Genomic DNA, 22,996 nt, shown 5'->3' with positions numbered 1-22,996 from the left:
GTTTATACATTCAAAGTGGTTTTTGTTTGTTTAAAGAAAAAACAATTATATTGAACATGCAGATCTTAAACATTAGAATACAGGGACAGTGAAAGGACGTAAATGTACTATATAACAAGAAAAAAGGGGGGAAAAGCACAATAGACAGAAGTCAGACAATAAAACCGCTATAGGAGAACATTGAGTACACCAGGTTAGTTTAGCAGACCGTATGGGAAGTACTTGGTGGTTAGGAGAAGTGATTTTAGAACCTCCTTGAATTGATAAAAAGACAATTGCCATAGATTGGCAATTGTACTGGAGCCTCTGCATGCTCTTGCTAGGGATCCCAGTGAGAAGTGCGTCATTTAGCAGGTGTTTAATATGGGGGTGACTACAGGTGAGAGGGGGAGGTCTTGGCTGGAGAAGGTGATGCTGGTTATTGGGGATTTGACCTGGTGTGAGAATGAGAATGGCCTCCGTCTTGGGAGCCATTGAGTTGAAGAAAGCTGTCGGTCATCCACGCCTTCATCTCCTCAAGGCAGGTGGTTAATGTGGATGATGGTGATGACAGTGACGACAGGGGCAGAGGGGATAGTGGGATAGTCCTGAGGTATTATTACTTTTGAATATTTATTTTCAATAAATTGGAAGTGGGTGGGGCAGTTAAAATGAATATTAAATATCCAAATACTGACTCGAGGAAACTTAAAAAACTGTCTGTGGGTGTTCACAAAAGCCTGAGTATAGACGATAATGACCAAAAGATGTTTTTAAAGTGAAATATTCACCTCTTAAAACCCACTCAGAGTTGGAACCGGAGACCGATTGCGGGGGCAATGGGGCTCAAGAGAAAAGGAAATATTAAGCAGTGAGACAGCTGGATTACTGCACAGTGAATTACGCCTGAGAAATCGCAAAACACTGCAAAAAAACAAAATGGAAACATTCACACGCGATCTAATTTTCATTATCAGTTTAATTACAGAATACTAAAAATAACATTACATAAAATGTAATCTTAAAAGAAACCATTGAATATTACAAAGGTCGTAAATTTTGCAAAGTTAGGATATAAAATCTTTGAACAATGGTGCATAATTGAAAAGAAAAATAAATTTCATAAAATGCATATATTAACAGTTCTACCACATAAAAAAACAGAAGGGCACAAATTGCAGACAGAGATGAGATGAGTAGACACTGCATTACCACAGTGAGCTCTCCTTATGAAAGAAGAAAGACTTGAGATGCACAGCACACCACAAATCAGCTTAAGTTCTCAAGTCCTGTCTGATTAAAAAAAGAAAGAAAAGAAGAGTTACCATTTATACACAGGAAAAAAAAAAAAAAAAAAAAGACTACAAAAGTGACTTGGTGACTGCTCCCATAATATTCACACGTATCATGTTAGATTAAAAAAAAAAAAAAAAAAAAAAAAACACCCTACTACACTGGCCTTGGTTCCATAAACGTACTGGTTCCACAGGGTTTTTTTTTCTTTAAGCTGTACTGTACAATGTTCAAAGAAGTTTGCAAATGTTGAGAAACCTCATACTTAATGCATTCCGCCACTACAGGGGGAAATAATACAGGTTGGTTGTCTTTTGTTGCTTAAGACTCTTTTGACCATGGAGCTAAACGACAACCCAATTCCTTTTTCCTACTGTACAACCATGGTCAAATCAGAGAGCCAATGAAGAGCTACCGTGGCCACATATAATCAGGAAGTGTCAACTTAATAAGAATAAGTGGAAACAGACTATACACAAGAGGGGGGGGGGGGTAAGGCTAGATTTATAGTTCGTTGCACAGAGTGTTGCGTTGCCCAAGTGCTTTCACGATGCAAATGTGTAGATCTGCCATTTGGCGCGCAACATCAGCGTGCAACTGAAGTTAAATCAGGCTTACGAGATAAGGGGAAATAGGTGGGGTTTTAATGTGAGGGGGGGGGGGGGGACATGCATATTCCAACTGTGCTTTGCAATCCTCCTCTTTCCAAGGTTTCACATCACGCATTGAGGTTTACATCATCACACCCTGTGCCATTTCATCATAAGCCCTTTTTTTGTTTAAATATCTCTTTTCCAATCCATCCACACCAGAGAGACTCTAGATTAGAATCACCAATCAAGGACATTCAAAGCCTGTTGAAACTGTTAAAACCTGGACGTCCCCTCTCTCTCTCTATATATATATATAATTATATATATATATATATATATATATATATATATGACACACTGGCCAGAGTCATGTCCATATAGAGGTATTGGTCTCCTGCCACTCGGGGGGGGGGGGGGGGGGGGGAGACATGCCGTGTCACATTATCGGTAAACACATTAATACAGAGTGAAGCAATGGAACCGTTCCTTAAAAAGGTGTTCTTTAGAGAATTGTCCTGATATGGATTAAAAAAATTCAAGAGGTCCACTGAATGACGAGAGGTCTCGCGTCCATTTTTCCTGTGTAGTAGTGGTATTATCAGTGGGGCGATGAGGACGACGAAACAATGGAAAAACAGCAAAGAGTGAGAGAAAAAAAAAAGAGACATTAACCCAGAGGACATCTCCGAAGCCTGAGGAAAGGACACGATGAGGCGTTTTGAGGTGAGGGTATACACCAAACAGAGCTACTCGGTGGTGGTGGTGGTGTGGCTGGTCACTGACACTGCTGGAGGTTGAGTTTCACCTGGGGGGATCGAGTCACTCACACCCCCACCGTTTTGCCGTGGTGGTGGTGGTCGGTGACAAGCTGCTGCGATTATTTAAGCTAATGGCTGCTTGCGGGTTCAGATCAGTCGCCCTGAGTTAGTGTGCACATGTCCAGACAGGCCTCGTGTCTGCTTTGTTCGTTAAGAAAAAATCCTCAAAAAAGAAGCAGTAAGAAAAAAAATCGCCTGGGGGAAAAAAATAAAATAAATCAATTTTATATCACAAGCTCTTAGCTTTGGTGAGCGACACATCGCTTCCGTTTTACAAGTCTGCAATTAGACAAAGCCAAGAGTCAGTCTTGGGGCGGGGGGGGGGGCTTGGTAGTTAGGAGTCCAGCTGGAAGTAAATGTTGCTACCACAGTGGGTGGGGGGAGGGGGGTCCAGCTAACTGCTGAGTCCTGCTCAATATTATCTGGGAAAACTCAATCGGTGGGCCAAAGACATGGGATTGCTCGTATGCCTTTTGGGTTGCAATCTGGCATGGATGTAATGTCGCATTTCGCAGCACACCCCAGTATCTGGTTGTGTTGAAATGATTACACCTCATGTTTGTTTGTGTGTGTGTGTGTGTGTGTGGCTTTGCCAAGTGGTCATCAGTGCCGCGGGTACAGGTCTGTCCTGCACAAGTGCGTGGTCCGGTCAGGTACTGGTGATGGCAGTTAGCTGACTGTGGCTCAGTCAGACAGGTAGACAGTCAGACAGACAAGTAGACAGGCAGGTGCGTGGTATGGTGGGGTGGGGGGAGTCTGGGGGGGGGGGGAGAGCTGGGTCTAAATTAAAGGAGCAGTGTCCATCAGGGCTTTGTTGGGGTCTAAGGTGGCAAAGAAACGCACGTCGCGGTCCTTGTCGGCCTGCAGAGTCATCACCGTCTCCTCCAGTTCGTCTGAATAGGCACAGCCCGGTTCCTTGAAGTACGCTGCAGCAGACACAACACAGTCACCGTTTTAAAAGCAATAAGGACAACCCACATTATAGCTCACAGGCCCGACACGCGCAGTGGTTCCTAACCCCTAGTACTTTTCCGTCTTATCCACTGTTGCTCAAATAAGACCCGACCCCAAGACCCACTGGTAGCCCTTGCTGGACAAGGGTCAGACTATGCCCTTTCATCTCATTCTCAGTGTTTTTCTCACTTGGTACAAAAGACGACGGCAGGAGAACTAAGGGAGGCTGGACTGCCATATTAAAAAAAAATACCGAATTTGTGCGAGAGAAAGGGAAAGGATAAGGAAGCACAGTGTTGGTGAAATTTCAATTTCTAAATGTCTTCAACTTGTACCTTTCTCCATGATGCTCTGCCGTAGTGCCTTGGCCACCAGTACGCGGACGTTGGCCACGGGGTCAGAGGAGAGGCTGAGCAGGCTGGGCAGGAGATGCTGGGCAAACTGGTCCATGGGCATACAGTCCTCCTCCACTATAGCCTTTGAGTACATGACCATAAAACAAAATGGTTCATTCATGTTTACATTTTTTGGCTTTTTATATTTACTACAGGTCAATAAATTCACGAAAAACATCATTGTTTCGTGGTAATCCTACTGTGGGACTGGTTTTTTTCTTCTTTTTTTTAATAATATAATAATCTTGCATTTCAGTGCATGTACAAAAAGGTACCGCTTTTATAGAATGTCAAGTATTCAACAGATGTGCCACTTTATATTTACTTTAGCAAACAGGGCACTGCACTTAATACACATTTGAGTCAGATAAAACATGCAAGCAGATAAAGACAACTCTAAAAAAAAAAAAAAAAACTGGCAGAAAGACAGAAAATCTGTTCTTTCTTCTTCATAGTAGTTATAGGTAGGTAACCTGAGAACTCCACTGACCTGGCAGATGAAGGCGAAGGCTTGCCTCCCCACCCACTTGGGACAGTGGCAGAACCGTACAATGAGCTCGTTGATGAAGTTCAGACCGAGGTCATGAGCTCCGCAAGCATACAGCTTTTGGAGGATTTCCACCACCTGATGATCACAACAACAAAACACAGGAAAAACAATCGACTTTAATCAAGGTTAAAAAGAGAAAGGAAAACTGGGCTCAACAGTCATGTAATGTGCCAGCCAACATGGGACGATGTTTAGACTTTCTTTGGAAAGTGTGCCAAAGCAGTGTTGTTTTTGGCAGCAAATTTCTATTTTAGTTTTTAGTCATGGTCTCTTGAATAGTTTTCACTTAGTTTTAGTCACATTTTAGTCACCTGGAATGTTCTAGTGTTTAGTCTAGTTTTAGTCGACTAAATGTCATACGATTTTAGTCGACTAAATCTACAGTTGAGTCGACTACAATGTGTTTTGACAGGCCTTGATGACGTTGTAATGACATATTTTACACTTTGGGATTGTATATCTGCTATTTTCAGCATGCAACCCAGCATAAAACTGGATCTCTTGTCCACTAGTCTTAGTTTTAGTCATCATAGATTCGTGTTTATTTAGTTTTAGTCAGTGAAAAAAGGTAGTCGACGAACATTTTTCGTCTTAGTTTTAGTCGACGAAAACAACACTGATGCCAAGGGATGTTGAACAGGAAATGATCAGGTAGAATTTGGAAGAAAATGTGAATCTTACTTAGAAATTAACATGATTTGTGTGTGAACCGTTCGTTCGTTTTATTAGATTTTTTAAATCCATATCTGCACTCAAATCAGACCTGCTGAAAGAGCCCCCCCCATCCGTCAGTACAAAGAAGCCTATATAAGACAATGACCAGCTCCTCCCACTCCCAAACATAAAAAAACACACTCCAGTGAGACCCGCCGAGAACCGGTCGTTCTGTGAATCATGGGCGATGGCGAGAGTGGTGGATAAAACGACAACAGTATGGCGCATGTATTTTCACGACAGTGCTACATTCAGTGTTAAGTTTCGTGGAAAGGAGAGAGATTATGTGCAACTCATGGCATTTGCAGAACCAGAAAAACATAGTCCTATAAAACGTTGCCGTTCGAATTGAAAAGCTCTACAGTATGAGGGGACTGCACAAGATCATCCGCTAAAAGCTTGATCAACCGTCCCAAAAGGTGGATCTAACCACATACACCCATGGAAGTCACCTGACTGAATATTATGTCATCATGACCGGCAAGTATATTTTGATATAATGTTGGCCAGCTCAGTCAATCCACGTCCAAGGAGGATTATTCTGAAGTGCATATTTTGGGACAGTACCGTTCGTTTCAATGATCAATTCTTCAAAGAATCTTAGCCAGAATAGCAGATTTTTCATCCGATTTAGGTCAGCATCGCTTAGATCAAAAGTATCGATCATACTGTAGCATGATCCATATCAACAATTGATTATCCAATATCCACGCCTTTTTTTTTATATTCTACGACTAACATAGCACCACCAAAGGGCTTTTCCCTCCCCCAACCACCTTTTAGTATTGTTCCACACTGACGCAACATTAGAACTATGCGTCACAACTGACTCACCAGCTTGTAGGAGATCCACCTGACTTCTGAGACCTTGTCTGAGCAGAGAGTGAGTGCTATCTGCCTGAGGTAGTCGTAGACATCGTAGTGACTGTACAGCTCGATGATCAGGATCAGCTGCCTGTGGAAGGGGGACAGAGAGAGAGAGCTTCAGGGACACTTCACTCATTTGGCGGCGCATGTGCCGGATATTAGGGATGCCGCCGAATAATCGATTTTTCGATTATGTGTTGCCGTCCCCAAAATCGATTTTAATATTTCATAATCGAAAATCGAAAAAAGAAAAAAAAACGTTTTTTTTTTTTTTTTTTTTTTTATAGTTAAAATATAGGCTAATAAGTAATGCTGCATGATATATCGAACATGTACCTTCATCAGAGTGGAGAATATACATATAAATCAAGTTGAGCAAAGCCACTCTGATCTGCCCCTCTATCTAACAGACACAGTTAACGATCGCTTGTTAAGTGCCTGCCAGACAGACAATCAGATGAAATGAAGGCAGGTGTAGAGTAGAGTGTAGACTAGTGAACTGAACATGTTCTCTTTATATCAAGTAATACATACCAGCCCCTTATGAAACTACTTCTCCCCAAATCCAAGTCGATTATTAATCGCCAGAGCTTTAGAATATTCGATTGGGCAAATGGTCACCATGTGGCATCCCTACCGGATATAATATTGAATGAAAACAAACAAAAGCTTTATACAATCATTTGAGATTGAAAGAAACGCACGAAAAAAACTTTGCATAGAATGCAGAGCAAATAGATCTGGCACAAGTGCCATCGACAGGCCTTTTTCGTTTGTTTTTGTTTACACCCGTGGACATTTTCTACTTTTGTCTAATGTATTAAACATGTTATGCAGCATCCTTCTAATCCCGTTACAAATGCCAAGTAACAACAGTTCCAATGTATGAATGTCATAATTGAAAGAATACAAAAAAAAAACAATCCACTTGGTGATAATTATTTTAAGTCCAACTAGTCAACGAGACACTGTGAGTGTTCTGATAATTATTTCAAGTCCTCATCAAGGAAACTTACTCTGCAAGCTCATATCTGAACCTCCAGTTGCGGCTGTTGTCCGTTACCATGAACTCTTGTAGCTGGTACAGATACTCCCTCCGCTTGTCTGCATGGAGCAGCTGCAACACACACACACACAGAGAGGCAACTCAATCAGCTTTGGTATTGCAATGATGATTCTTTATATTTAGTTTTTTGGCATGCACATCGTGACAAATGATCCAACACTAGCATTGAGTTACAGTATATCAGAGATGAAGAGTTCTTATAATTGTCACGGGGGCCCGCCTTTCAGAGTAAAATCGCCCACACATGCTGGCACTCTCTGTTTGCACACATTAAGGAGCATTTGGTTTAGAGCATTTTATTTTTGGATTCTATGACGTCGAGGGGACACGGGAACTCGATACAACTCACATGTGCGAGTTGTGTTAAAAAAACAATACAGTGGGACCCGGAAAACAAGACCAATATGAAGCCCACCACACACCGTCTGCGACCGTGTGCGGCGCGGCGCGTTGCTGCGCGGCGCCGCCTGAAAATAGAACTGTGTTCTATCGGCGCGCCGGGCGGCGCGGCTCCGCGCGCCGGACGGAGCCGGTGTGCGTTAGGTTCATTGAAAATAATGGAGGCGACTGTGCGCGCCGCGCGGGGGACGCAGACGGTGTGTGTCGGGCTTGAGAGACCATATTGCCCACCGACATCCCAGAGATAAGACAGTGAAGACAACCATCGCGAACACGCCGACACAGCTGCCCATGCAATCAGAAAAGGCGACTAGAACTACGAATTCCATCGGCACATTTATTGCAAAGGATTTACGTTCATATTCGGTTGCGGAGAGCGACGGATTCCAGGCCTTGTTACGCACTTTGGAGCCACACTACATCGTCCGATTCTCGGCCACATTTCACAGACGGTCGATAGTGTGAGTTTTATCGAGTTCTCATTTCCCCTCAACCTCATACAATCCAAAATGTTCCCTTACATCGTCGTCTTTTTTTCTCTTCCCCTCCGCGTTGGTAACTCGTTCCGTTTGTTGTTGTAAGTGAAAGCATGTGTGAGTGCTGTGCACTCTAAGGCCTCACACTCACACCTTTCGATCTAGTATACAACATTGACGCATGCTAGATGACACTCGTTTAATGATGCAAGCTCCCAACGCATTTCCAATGTCACGTGGTTTGTGAAATGCGGATCTGCAGGGCTAATATGTGTCAATTTGGGGGTCCTTGACATGAAAAGGTTTAAGAACCACTGATCTATATATATATATAGAGGCCAACCTTGAGGAAGTCGTAGAGGTGCTTGAGGACGCCGATGCGGACCTCGTCCAGGTCTTTGAGGAAGCCATTGAAGATGGGCACCAGGTCGGCCGCCGTCAGCTGGTCGCCCAGGATCACCGCCAGCTCGTGGATGGAGAAGGCCAGCGTACGACGGACCTTCCACTGAGAGAGTGAAGTAGGCAGGTAGAGAAGATTATCATTATTATATAAGCAGTGTTTTCAGAATAAAGAAAAGGAAACAACTGCCATTGTTGGAATAGTTAAGTGTGTGTGTGTGTGTGTGTGTGTGTGTGTGTGTGTGTGTCCTAGGCTAATATTCTATGCATGCCTTTGTTTGATACAGGTTCTCAGAGTAAAATGAATGAACCCAATTCCGTTCCCATTCAAATGACATGTCCTATATTAACGGCTCATGTCACCATGGCTCAGCCATAACCACATAAGGAGTTCCCAATGCCGCTACGCCCAGTCACAACAGTCTGCTACGCCCCCACGAGTGTCGTCATGGCATCAGGCGCAAACAACGTATGTGTGAGAGGGAGGACGACCGATTTAAGCAGTCACACCTGGGCCTGATCAAGTCCATGCACAACAGGTGCGCAGCCACACCCAGCTCTGAGTCCAGTTCTAGTTTGACTCAGGCCCAGGTGTGACTGCTTAAAAATCAGTCATCCTCCCCCTCTCAAGTCTCACAGTACGACATCTCTCCCCTGCTTTTACCTGCACGTCGGTAGCCAGGGTCTCGTACGTGTCCTTGAGGCAGTGCCAGTTCTGCCGTCCCAGAGTGAGGGCCACCCCGGGCAGGCTGAACGCACAGTGTTTGGCTATCTCCGTGTCCACCGTCTGGGCGCGGGCCGGGTCCGTCATAGACAGGTACTGATCCAACAGCTGCTGTGGGATGACATTCTGCAAGGGAAAAACAGACCAAAAACGGGAGAGGATGTATAAGGGGCCGAGGGTGACGAATAGTCCATTCCTATCCCGCTCCAAACATTGACAGTATGGACCAGCTGAACATTTCCCTGGAACAGGAACTTGACGAACACGAACCTGGATCTTTGGCTTCTCCTCGGACACTAGGCAGGGGAGAGAGTCATCCTTCCCCTCTTCCTCCACGCTCTCAATCAGTTCAGACTCCTGAGGAAGACGAAAAAAGGCACATTTAAAGCCAACACACGCAAATCACGTTTTTGTACATATAACACGCTACGTCTTGAGCCAAAATTACTTTTGTAATAACCAACTGTACACTTTCTGCTTAGCAGGTGAGCAAGGAATCATTATCTCTACGTTTATCCTTTTGATTTACACTCCCAGGCCTTCGCAAAAAAAGCTCAGCATGTGGTAAATGAACCCATTCTGACCCGAGATCAGATTTAAAAAAATGTCTTCTACATCCTGACAGTTTTCTGAAAAATCTATGTTTCTATGTGCAGTCGTTCTTCGATTTTTCAAAAATAGCAGACCTACAAGCTCGTAGCGCGCCACTCGGTGGCGCACTATGAGCTTGTAGATCTGCTATTCTTCAATAGCTAAAGCATGACATAATGCTAACACCCAAAAAGGGGTTCCCGCGCCCACTCACCGCGCTGCTGTGGTCCGAGTCGTCCCGTACCAGCACGGGCGAGTCCGGGGGCGACTCTTCCTGGCCCTCCTGGCTCTCTGTCTGGGTCTCCATCTCGCCCTGCTCCTGGACGGGGCAGGACTCCAGCGCCGGGGGGAGAGGCTCTGTGGGCTCCGCCTCTTCTTCTTCCTCCTCCTCCTCCTCCTCCTCTTCTGTGGGACTCGTGTCGGTCTGCGATTGGACCTCGGAGGAGTCGCTCTCCGCCGATTGGCTGTCGATGTTGTCGATCGGGCTCTCTTCTTGCCTGGGCGGCTCAGGTTCGCTGGGGCTGTCGTCGTCGTCAGTAGGACTATCTAGCTGGGCTGCCTTAAGAGCGGCTGACAGAACCTGGACTTGGGCTGGAGGTCGAGCACACAAAACCAGCATCTTTAGTTGAAGAATTCACAGCCATTTATTAAAAAAAACATATGCTTATTGGTTTATTTGCAAAATAAATGTGCGCTGCATAAGATGCATTTCCATTTTCCGCACCAGGAGGTCTACATCAAAGAGAGAGAGAGAGAGCGCAAAGGAAATACTAATAGGCTGGGATCATTTCACAGAGAATGATGAGAAAGTTGCATCAGGTGCTAGAATACAAGCGCAAGCAAGTGCAACATGATAAATCGCTAAAAGAAATACAAGAACACGTACGTCCAAGCAATGCATTATGCACACATGGGACGCAAATAAGAATGCGATTCTGCTTCGGGGTCGGATTTCTTGTTCACACAGAAGTACCTTTACTGTTTTACTTTAATTCAAGGACCAATGAATTAAAGTAAAACACTAGTGAAGGTACTTCTGTGGAAGTAAAGGGGCTTTGATTGTGTTGAAACCCATATATCATAGACAAACGGTTTTACCGTGAGTTCTTACCCATCAGTATTCATCTTTTTATTTTTTTTAAAAGGAACAGTATTGCACTATTACAGTGCATTTCAAATGAATATTGATGATACCATGTATAGAGAAAATACCTTGCTCTATGCTACCATTTACATAATGCATCGGTTCTCAAATGATAGGTCACGGACAGGAGCCAATGGGCATAGGCAGGTCACGGACAGGAGCCAATGGGCATAGGCAGGTCACGGACAGGAGCCAATGGGCATAGGCAGGTCACGGACAGGAGCCAATGGGCATAGGCAGGTCACGGACAGGAGCCAATGGGCATAGGCAGGTCACGGACAGGAGCCAATGGGCATAGGCAGGTCACGGACAGGAGCCAATGGGCATAGGCAGGTCACGGACAGGAGCCAATGGGCATAGGCAGGTCACGGACAGGAGCCAATGGGCATAGGCAGGTCACGGACAGGAGCCAATGGGCATAGGCAGGTCACGGACAGGAGCCAATGGGCATAGGCAGGTCACGGACAGGAGCCAATGGGCATAGGCAGGTCACGGACAGGAGCCAATGGGCATAGGCAGGTCACGGACAGGAGCCAATGGGCATAGGCAGGTCACGGACAGGAGCCAATGGGCATAGGCAGGTCACGGACAGGAGCCAATGGGCATAGGCAGGTCACGGACAGGAGCCAATGGGCATAGGCAGGTCACGGACAGGAGCCAATGGGCATAGGCAGGTCACGGACAGGAGCCAATGGGCATAGGCAGGTCACGGACAGGAGCCAATGGGCATAGGCAGGTCACGGACAGGAGCCAATGGGCATAGGCAGGTCACGGACAGGAGCCAATGGGCATAGGCAGGTCACGGACAGGAGCCAATGGGCATAGGCAGGTCACGGACAGGAGCCCAATGGGCATAGGCAGGTCACGGACAGGAGCCAATGGGCATAGGCAGGTCACGGACAGGAGCCAATGGGCATAGGCAGGTCACGGACAGGAGCCAATGGGCATAGGCAGGTCACGGACAGGAGCCAATGGGCATAGGCAGGTCACGGACAGGAGCCAATGGGCATAGGCAGGTCACGGACAGGAGCCAATGGGCATAGGCAGGTCACGGACAGGAGCCAATGGGCATAGGCAGGTCACGGACAGGAGCCAATGGGCATAGGCAGGTCACGGACAGGAGCCAATGGGCATAGGCAGGTCACGGACAGGAGCCAATGGGCATAGGCAGGTCACGGACAGGAGCCAATGGGCATAGGCAGGTCACGGACAGGAGCCAATGGGCATAGGCAGGTCACGGACAGGAGCCAATGGGCATAGGCAGGTCACGGACAGGAGCCAATGGGCATAGGCAGGTCACGGACAGGAGCCAATGGGCATAGGCAGGTCACGGACAGGAGCCAATGGGCATAGGCAGGTCACGGACAGGAGCCAATGGGCATAGGCAGGTCACGGACAGGAGCCAATGGGCATAGGCAGGTCACGGACAGGAGCCAATGGGCATAGGCAGGTCACGGACAGGAGCCAATGGGCATAGGCAGGTCACGGACAGGAGCCAATGGGCATAGGCAGGTCACGGACAGGAGCCAATGGGCATAGGCAGGTCACGGACAGGAGCCAATGGGCATAGGCAGGTCACGGACAGGAGCCAATGGGCATAGGCAGGTCACGGACAGGAGCCCAATGGGCATAGGCAGGTCACGGACAGGAGCCAATGGGCATAGGCAGGTCACGGACAGGAGCCAATGGGCATAGGCAGGTCACGGACAGGAGCCAATGGGCATAGGCAGGTCACGGACAGGAGCCAATGGGCATAGGCAGGTCACGGACAGGAGCCAATGGGCATAGGCAGGTCACGGACAGGAGCCAATGGGCATAGGCAGGTCACGGACAGGAGCCAATGGGCATAGGCAGGTCACGGACAGGAGCCAATGGGCATAGGCAGGTCACGGACAGGAGCCAATGGGCATAGGCAGGTCACGGACAGGAGCCAATGGGCATAGGCAGGTCACGGACAGGAGCCAATGGGCATAGGCAGGTCACGGACAGGAGCCAATGGGCATAGGCAGGTCACGGACAGGAGCCAATGGGCATAGGCAGGTCACGGACAGGAGCCAATGGGCATAGGCAGGTCACGGACAGGAGCCAATGGGCATAGACAGGAAGAAAACGACCGACGTGAAGAGAACGACCCTTGCAGAGGCAACTACAGTATATCCACCTTTTCCCTGCCAAGGGTACTGGGGCTCCTTGTGTGTGCGCTTTGCTTCCTTCAGGCAGTGTTGCCATGTCTGCCCTCAGTGCTTATTATAAGCAACCATTGAATTGTTTTTTCTGTAAAGTCACTTGAAAATAACTTATCGATAGTCGCGGGCTAGTGTACAGTAGTTGCTTATTTAGTTTTTTTTTTTTTCTTCCTTTTATATATTTTTTATCCCACGATTTTGTAACCCATTTTTCACCCCTGTGTCAATCATCTAATGAATGTGATCCTGGGCTCTACACACCTTCCGTCAACCTGGGGAGAGCAACGGATTTGAACTCATGCTTCCTTCATGCCCAAGTTTCTCCTTTGCACCTGACAGGGGGGAGTTTCCCTGGTTGGACGTAGCGCGTGGAAGGAGCACGTTATTCCAACCAGTTCCTTATTTAGTTTTTAAATAACAGATGTACAACCTCACAACGTGTCGCTGTGAGCTTGCAGATCATTTGGGCTCGTTTTCATAGACCTGGCGGCCACTTGTTTCTCTTGCAAAACTGGCTACACAGCAAGAGAAAGAGGAACTTATGCAAACACAGATTTGTGGGTTATAGGAAAAAAGGTGGATAGCCTAGGAATTTTGTAGGAATTCCTGCCTGGGTGATGGGTGGCTCTTAAAAAAAAAAGATGGTTTGGGTCTTTTTGCTGAGGGTCAAATGCATGGAAATAAATGGACGCTTAAGGTGGTTGCACAGTTTGCACACAGGACGCGTTTTTCGGAAAACCGGCGCTCCGCGTGCAGGGACCTTTTATGGGCCCATTTGTACAGCCTCTGGCACGGACTGGATGGAGTGGTCCCTGTGTAAATTCTATCTGTAAATAAGCCCCAAAATCTGCATTTTAGTCAACAAACTGCGTTTCGACCAGCAGCCTACAGCCGACTGTGGCCATGATGGAGAAAAACACACGGTCAGTGGCGTCAAAGATATACATCTGAGAGCATGAAACTTATGCTTACGTGTACAAAATGTGTGTACAGAATACATTTCTGTTGCTTTTATTGATATTGTAGCGTTTGTGCTCCCGAGGCCCGAGTTGGATCAATCAAACCCCATTCTCCAACTCCGCAAACGTGACCAGGTAACAAGCTCCGCCAAGAAACCTAGCTCACGTGAGGACGGCGCTACAATATTATTAGTTTTTTTAATTGATAGGCCTAGTTTTCTAATAAATGTTCATATATAGAAAAGGCCAACAATGTATGATTTTATTTTAAGATATGTGTCGCTACCAGGCTGAAGGCATGGGGAGAGAGTATGTTTTCCACTCCGTCCGTCCGTTACCAGCTAATCTCTGCCCCGGTAACCCGGTTGATGCCAAACTGTTATAGCACCACCATGATGATGAGGCCGACTTTGGACAAAGTAATGTTTATATTATGGTACTCCTAAACATTATGCCAAAGAGCACACACACTCCTATCGTCCTGGTGGAGACCTGTGCCCAGAAGGGCACCTTTTCTAGTTCCACTTTGAAATGGCTCTATAAATTAAGTGAGGGGTCGCCAAAACTCGAGTAAACCTTTTGAACAAAATACTGCTCAGTTTTGTTGCAGCTAATGGTGCATATTAGACCAGATTTATTCTTATGTTGTGCAATGTGCATGTTGTGCGTAAATCTACAAGGTCACAAGGCGGCGTGCTGTGGCGCCTTATGAGCTTGTAGATCGGCTATTTTTTAAGTGTGCAACATGATGCGCAACCAAGTATAAATCAACCACAAGTCCTACAACAAATATATGCTGTAGAGGTAATTATATTGAAAGTCTGTCTCTAGGGGGCACGGTGGCACAGTTGGTAGTGCTGTCGCCTCACAGCTAGAAGGTCCTGGGTTCGATTCCCGCTCGGGACGCGGTGGGCGCTGGCGGCGTGTTTCCTCAGTGCCCATACCCGAAGGCGGGGTTGGCGAAAGGGCCTTTCTGTGTGGAGTTTGCATGTTCTACCCGTGTCCCCTAGGGTAGGTACCCTCACAAAAAACATGCAGTAATCCTGGTCACTAAACTGCCTCCCCCTGGCCAGCCGGGGCGCCTGATGGAGGGGAAAGGAACTGGTTGGAATAACGTGTTCCTTCCACGCGCTACGTCCAACCAGGGAAACTCCCCCCCTGTCAGGTGTATAAAGGAGCAACTTGGACACTCAGGCATGAAGGAAGCATGAGTTCAAGTCCGTTGTTCTCCCCATGTATGGGGACTAGGTTGGTGGAGGGTGTGTAGAGCCCAGGATCACATTAGATGATTGACACAGGGGTGAAAAATGGGTTACAAAATCGTGGGATAAAAAAAATATATTTAAAAAGAAAAGTCCGTCTCACCTTGCACGTCAGGGTCATCCATGTGTGGCTGCAGGCAGTCTAAAACCTTCTGGATCTGGTCAGTGGTGGCTTTACCAGAGCTGGACTTTGAGGTCGGACAGTCCTCCTCGTTCTCCTCCTCGTCTTCATCTTTCGTAGTATCCTCCTTTTCCGACGTTTGCCTAGTTAGCATTTCCAGTTCCCCACTGATGTCTGGTAAAGGAGGCCTCCAATAGTGGAAAGAGTTAAAGTTCTCGTCCGCCTGCTCCATTTCGTTACGGTTCCTATTGCTCTCCAGGCTCACGGGCATGTTGTTGTTGTTGTTGCTGCTGCGCGTGGCGTTGAGGTGGCCTTCGAGCTTCACGGTCTGTGCAGGGCTGTCGTCAAAGGAGTGGATATTATCCTCATTGTCAACCATGGACAAGTGCTCGGGGGAGGGCGTGGCACGGCCGTCCTGGTTGGGAGGCGTGTGTGTGGTGATGGTTCTCTCTGTGTGGCACCCGCTGATCTCACAGCAGTTTAGGGAGTTGAGGGAGGAGTCACTGTAATGACAGTCAAGGCATTTGCAAAATAGCAAATATTTAGCAAATAGCTAAACATCCTGGGATCAATCGAAAACGGCATCTTAATTTTCAGTGGTGTTTTGAGCAGTGGCGATATTATTAGTTTCCACCTCTACATAAAATAAAACTACTGAAAAAGGGAACTGGAGCGTGCTTCACAAAATATATAGATTTGTTGCTGTCCATTACAGCTAGTTCTTTCACAGGATAGTGCCAAGTATTAGCTAGTAGTTTGACCAATATTTCAGTGCAGCCCTGCTTATTGGAGCACAGAAATAAAAAAAATAAAAGGGTAGGAGCTATACAAATCTAGGCTAAAATGTGAAAATATTATATGAGGTCTCTGTGGCTGAACATCACTATTTTGCAACGTGGCATTTCAACTACAGAGATTTCAGAGCATCGTGCACTCCAAACAAAAGTACACACATTGACACCCAGGCGGAAGCTTGGGCATCGAGAGAACCAGACTGACCTAAACTCTTAAACTCTCTAAACGTCTAAACATGCAAAAGGTGGTTCGGTTCTCCTACCTGTCTGAGGTACACCTGGGGACTTCCAATAAAGTTCCGTCGTCCCTGAAGAGAAGGCCTGTGCTGGAGGGGTTGGCAAAGGTGGAGATAAAACGTCCCAGGGACTGGAAGGCAGCTTGGCGCACCTAGATAGAAGAGAAGGAGGAGAAATGGCTCGTTTCTTTCTTGGCAATTTGACACACGAAACTAGATAACATCTCTTTTGAAAATGTCTTCTCTCTCCGTCAACTGCCAATAGGTCCATAATGAACACTGCAATGACCCCAAACATAACCTATATCTTCGTTGTAGTCTCAATATACACAGCACATTACTCAGCATTTCATTGTAAAACGTGACAATTGTTCATCTCTCAGGGTAGTGTTATTGTGTACTGTAAGGATGTGCTTACCCAACGAGACTGGTCACTAATGAGGCTGATGAAGAGTGGGGACAATTTAGTGCGTCGCACCTCTGGGGAGGTTGAATTGGAGACTATCATGAAACACTCCGCACAGGCTTTCCTGATGCCCCACAGGCTGTCTGAGCACAGGTCAAAGAACTTTGACATCTGCATGAAAAGACATTAGTCACATTACAACTTGTATGCAATATATAGCATCTGAACTGTGAAGCAGAGAGGCCTGCTGCAATAAAAAACACTGTGCCGATGAAGGAGTGTCTCACTGATGGAAAGCAATAAACAGCTAAGTCTCATGACGGAAATAAGGCTATCCTACTGTTTGTTATCTTATATGACTTGCCATGAGACATTCTTGAACGGCTGTGAAAGATTAGCGTTACATAATCACGAATAGGCCTATGCACAGAGATCCATAGCTTTTGAAGTTTGCAAGCCAAGCAACAGAGGAGTCTTGAAGTCTCTTACCAGTAGTTTCTCTGTGGCATCCTGGCCCACAATAGAACAGAACTCGCCAAAGTTAGCTGCACAGACCTGTAACGGGATAAAAGAGGGTGTTGGGGAAATGTTACGGCAAGAAAGCTCTCATGCATTCGGTGCTCAGTCAAACATTTTACCGTTGGTTCAGGATACCGCGGTATTAACATCAAACCTAGCATCTGTCTAAACAACATGCTATCTAAAAACATTCTCAACATTTGTGGTAAAACAAAACCAAATCTAAATAACAAATTTCCTCATCCTTTGGGTCCCGTGTTGAAAGACTTCAAGGAGCCTTTGTTTCAGAGGTACTGTATAAATGAGGTCACAGTGGCCCACGTTAATACTGTAACGTGGAAATCATCATTCTTAATGTATCCACTTGTACAGAACCGCAAGTTTGTTTATCAAATACTCAACCAGCCGTACTGTAGGTGGCCACAATTATTTTTTTGGTGACAATATCTTTAGTCAACCCTAAACTAAGCCTAACCACAGAAAACATTACGGAAAGGACGTGGTGGAGAAGAATATGGTCAAAGACATTTGTTGGTTACTGTACCTTGCGGACTTGGAAGAGCCTGGCATCACTGCACAGTTCACAGAAGCGTGGAAGCAGCAGGTGCTCCACTGTGTCTTTGTTCAGCATGGTTACCAGCTTACACATGATCTGGAAGGGGAAAGTGAAGGCACTGGGTATTGCAGGATGTATTCAAGGTGCGTGAGGCAGGATTGAGACATGGATCCATCGATGGGAAAGCGCGCGAGAGAGAGAAAGTGCTTCAGTGACTCCATGGATCTTACATTGGTTCTACTGCTGTACTTCAACAACTGAGCTTTCTGTTTACAATGCAACGGTGTGATTGAGGCAATTTATTATGTTGAACTAAAAACTCAAAAGACAAAAATCGCTTGACCCACACCTGCCCCTACTGATGCATATAGAGTACCCAAGTCCTGACGACGTCACTCGCTCATCCCCTGGGTTGCGGAAGTAATTTCTCTATAGAGAACAACATTGGGTCATCTTAGAATAGTCTCTTAAAAATGGTGGTCCAAAAATAAACTGTCTCTGCGATATTGTCGCGGAGGTGGCGTTTACGATAGTTACCCATATTTGATACTGGCAAAGATTTCACTAATTCGGCAGCGTTTTCTCACCATCAGTTGATTCTTTATATCTGACACAAGGCGAGCTTGCTTTGGGGCGAGCGTTCTTGTATTGTTTTAAATAGTAGTACACTCCCTAAACACATTCTTTTCATTTTGATAAATCAGAAGAGTATCTTACAGCAACAGCTTCTATTTTATAGTCGTCGTCACTGCTGGGTTCCGTGAGGTCTAGTAGAACAGGACAGACTTTGGTCTCCATGTCGGCCTTAGAGATGAGGCCTTGCTCCAACAGAACAAGTAAGGCTGCCTGGCTGGTCTTTCGCACCTGCAAAAAGAAAATGCGAAAAAAAAAAAAAGATTATAGAGACGAGCCATCTTCATTTATGTTCCAAAGATTTTTTTTTAAAACAAAATCACATCAACAAAACCAGTTTTCTAAACCAGTACCAACCTGATTGTTTGGGTCTGTGAGATACCGCACCACGATCGGAACCAGGTATCTTGAGAAAGCGGCTGGGAAGTTGGGCCGACTTTCATGTAAGAACATAGCAATGTTGGGGACCTGCTCCATGAGTTCAGCTCGCACTGTGGGCTCTGAAACACATACAAGTGTCATTTTATTGTGATCAACAGTGTTATAGGCAGTCAATACTGTAGAAACATAAGAACAGGCAAAAATAAGTAAAACAAATAAAGCATCTACCTCCATCTTCTGACATTCTGGCAACTGTCTCCATCACACTGATAAAGTCATTCTCATTGTCACTGAACTCTCGAAGCACATCAAGCAGACCACGTGCCACGATTTGCCTAGAAAGCAACACAAGCTCCAGGTTAGTTTGCCTGCCTGCCAATACCTACAAGTGCATGCTGCCATAACAGGGCCCTGCTGGAGCTCAGCCAAGTACATTATACACATACTGTACTGTAACTGTACGTGGTAATGACAGGATGGTTTTGAAGCCTGCAAACCGAGTGAGGGAAAGCAGGACCTAAAATGGCTTTGCGTGGGGGCAACAACAGAGCACTGTTAAATATTTACAGAGGCACTGCGTTTGAACTAAGCCAAAAGCATACCCTGAGGTCTTTATAAACCACGGAGAGTATCTGGCAGGCTCTACATTTTTCACTGCGCAGAGTGCAGAAAGAACCACATCAGAAAATGCAAACGGTAAACAAAACATATCCTCAGTGTGAAGGAAAAAAAAACAACCCACTGAGGTTGGTATGACAAGTTCATGACCTGAAACAGAGGAGCTGGATGCACTGTAGCCTGCATGGCCAATGCCTGCATCAAGACTTGTTGCATTCCTGCTCTATGGCGTTAGCCCAGGTATGTGCTTAGCAAACAAACAGGAATGTGGATGCTCATAGAAAAGTATATTGTTGCGAGTGGGTGACAGAACATGCCATTACCACTGTGCCAGTCACGGACAATCAATTATCTGTCATTCTGGCATTGCCTGGAGCTACAAATCGATAGAGCAGCACGAAGGATTGCGTGTTAAGAGTAAAAATTATTTGACTTCAGTTGACGACCAACAGCCCGGCTGCTGCATCCTCCTGCTTACCTATTGAAAACGTTCTCGCTGAAGGCATACTTCTCTAGCCTCCCTAGAGGAGTGAGGTTGTCCTGCCCGGCGTCCAGGAAGGCTGTGATGCGGATTCCATCGCACTCCGATCCATAGTCATCGAAACCAACTGTGTGGCCAGAAAGCAGAGACACACAATGTCAAATGTATTCAGAGTATAGACAGACCACGACGAAGCAGGTCAGAACACGTATACCAATACAAAATATCCAAAGCATGTGGTATATATTTTTAACGTAAGAACACTGTAAAGGATATACATGTCATTATGGAACTGCCATAGACAAAAATGATATACTGACTGTACATAGCTGTTCTAAATATAGGAGCAACATTATGGTTCACCCCCTCCGCTCCAAATGGGCAAATAATTAAAAAAAGGCAAAGGTCTCACATTGTATATATTAAAGATCCATCCATGAATGTATAATGTCTTTACTTGAAAAGTTTTTAACAACATGATCGATCGAGGCAGGAAACATGGATTAGGGTGGTCCCTATTACTGCTAATAATAGCGCGTCTGTGGACCACCTATCGTAATGCTGGGGGTCGGGGAGTGGAGGCTACTGACGGCTTTACATTTCAAATGAGCAAGCAAGGATTCCCAGAAATATAATTCTGCCTATACACACATGGAGGGGAAAAGCAAGGATTTGCAAATAACAATGCACCTTGTAGTATATATTTTAACTAAGTATCATATATTACTAATGTTTTCAAATGACTTGTTTTCCCTTTTTATTTATTTATTTTCTCTATTCTTTACCCCTTTCTTGAAATGATAAATGTCTGTTATTTTATACCTGGCTGTAAACCAGGTAACCATATTGCAATTGATTGATTGATTGAAATATTTATTAACAGTTTGTAGAACTACAGTACATTTTAAGCACAAACTCAATACAGAGACTGTTAACTGTGAGTGGACGACCCAATTAAGCATTACACTTGTTTACAACAGGGTCCACATTGTTCAATTCATCAAAACATTTAGAGACGTACAAAGAGACACTTCTATGTAGTTAAAGAACAGAACAGGAATTCATCATGTAGGAAGCCAAAAGGGAAAGGATACATATACAGTGAGGGGAAAAGGGGGGGGGGGATTCAGATTTTACAGAGGCCAGTTTCGAATTGCAGCCATCCGTAGGTGCCCAATGTGACAAACTGTATAGTTTAGTTATTTCAATAAGTTTATAGGACATTAGAATACTCACAGTCATCCAAATCATCATGGCCATCTTCAAAGTATAAAGACAGACCTGAAACAATAAGGCAAATGAGCGGGGGAAAGGCATGGTGGCAAACATGATCTAATCAACATTACACACCCCTCGACACACAGCAGCATGGCACTCCCCTTAACAACATGAAGGTACGGTTCTACTGGCATGAGGTCACACAACAACAACAACAACAACAGACCATCTATCATCCATCTACTCAATCTAATCTCAGCAGGACACAGAGACTTGTAGGCCAAGTTGCGTGCTGAGATATTAAGGAGAATCACCAGGGGTTTTCCCGGAATCCCAGGCAATCCCCATCCCACACAGACCCACACACACACAGCACACGTTTAAAAGGAAGGATGTAGTCACAGCCCACGGAGCCCTGCTTGTTGTTATTTTAATGTATAGTTATAAGCTAGTCAATATCAGCTAGTTAGATAAAAAATCACGTGTACGTGATTTTTGAGTATGATGACAAACAGATGGATGGATTGATTTATATTCCATTATATTCCACGAGTCAGATGGTGACATGATCAATGCCAATCAGGTGAACTCAAGACCGTTATCATGTAAAGAGCGCTGATGTTATTGCTCATGTATAAACGAGAGAACGTCCGCCCCAAAACTGTATTTAATTGCAAATTATAGTAAACGGACATGCAGGTTCGTTTTCTTACACGTCTACGCGCAGTGGATGTGGATGTTTATATGCAATGTCCCGCAAGCAAGCCGCCTGGAAGCAACGTCTTCCTTTGTTATGGTTTGAAGCAGGGTGGCTTGCTCAAGCTTGTGGCTTCAATATGACGTTAGCAGTGTGGCTAACGTTAGCTAACGTTAGGTCAACTGCCTAAGCGTCGCTATAACAACAGTTCGACATTGTACACGTGATGTATGCAAACCAACAAGGCCAGTAATGTAGGCCCGCGGTAACGTAAAGTCTCCTACATAGGTGGGACATATATACACTTCACATTTAAGTATAAAATCCGTTACTCTTGGGGTCTCGGCGTTAGCTAGCCCGCTAGCCACGCTAGCTAACATAGCTTGTCCAGCCATTTCGCCTGACTTGCTCGCTTGCGAGCAGTTTGCTTCAAAACACCACATCGCCAGGAAACTACGCGTCTTCATGTAAGCATTTTTATACAGATATCCACGAACGCTGTTGCAAAACAACGCCGTGTGGCAGTGTGGAACAGAGGGGTGTTATTAAAGTGCCATTACCTGCCATCTTGATTCTCTGCTCTGCTGCTGTCTGTGCCGTGTGGGCTGTCACCACCGTTGCCAGATCTTGTGAGAGAAATAAGCGGCCAGGTCTAGGAAAACAAGCCCAAAAGGCGCAACTACTAGGCCACATCAGCAATTTAAACCGTCGGCTATTTTCAAAAACTCTTGAAATAAAATCTGGAATATTTGTTAGATATTGTTGAAACATTCTGAATCTAACAACACAAATGCTCCCTGGCACAAAATATTTTCATGAAAATAGGAAATGATAACTACAACATTTGGAAGCGAGCCCGGCAAATAGTATACACACTTTATAAACAAGCCCAAAAAACGTAATCCGCGCCAACTACCAATTTTTACAAGCACCTTTACACAAAAACGAAGCCCAGAGTCGCTTATAA

General features: G+C 45.5%; 1 protein-coding gene across 1 annotated transcript; it reads right to left on the bottom strand.

Annotated features, from left to right (window-relative positions):
- Positions 1–940: 940 nt before the first annotated feature.
- On the bottom strand, positions 941–22,607 carry ppp4r1l (protein phosphatase 4, regulatory subunit 1-like). The gene is made up of 20 exons (XM_080785320.1): positions 22,590–22,607; positions 21,351–21,395; positions 20,112–20,241; positions 19,244–19,350; positions 18,992–19,134; positions 18,719–18,865; positions 17,990–18,097; positions 17,416–17,481; positions 16,939–17,097; positions 16,548–16,672; positions 15,473–15,993; positions 10,033–10,409; positions 9,498–9,584; positions 9,168–9,353; positions 8,448–8,609; positions 7,180–7,280; positions 6,131–6,251; positions 4,523–4,657; positions 3,973–4,114; positions 941–3,609 (listed from the first exon to the last, which is right to left on the bottom strand). The coding sequence occupies exons 1-20, from the start codon at positions 22,594–22,596 to the stop codon at positions 3,464–3,466; spliced, it is 3,015 nt and encodes a 1,004-aa protein (XP_080641446.1). The 5' UTR covers positions 22,597–22,607; the 3' UTR covers positions 941–3,463.
- Between the last annotated feature and the right edge of the window lie 389 nt (positions 22,608–22,996).

Source organism: Protomyctophum bolini, assembly GCF_963924005.1.
Source record: "Protomyctophum bolini genome assembly, chromosome: 2".
Classification (NCBI taxonomy): domain Eukaryota; kingdom Metazoa; phylum Chordata; class Actinopteri; order Myctophiformes; family Myctophidae; genus Protomyctophum; species Protomyctophum bolini.
Note: the sequence above shows the minus strand (reverse complement) of the source record. Positions and strands in the feature narration are given on the sequence as shown.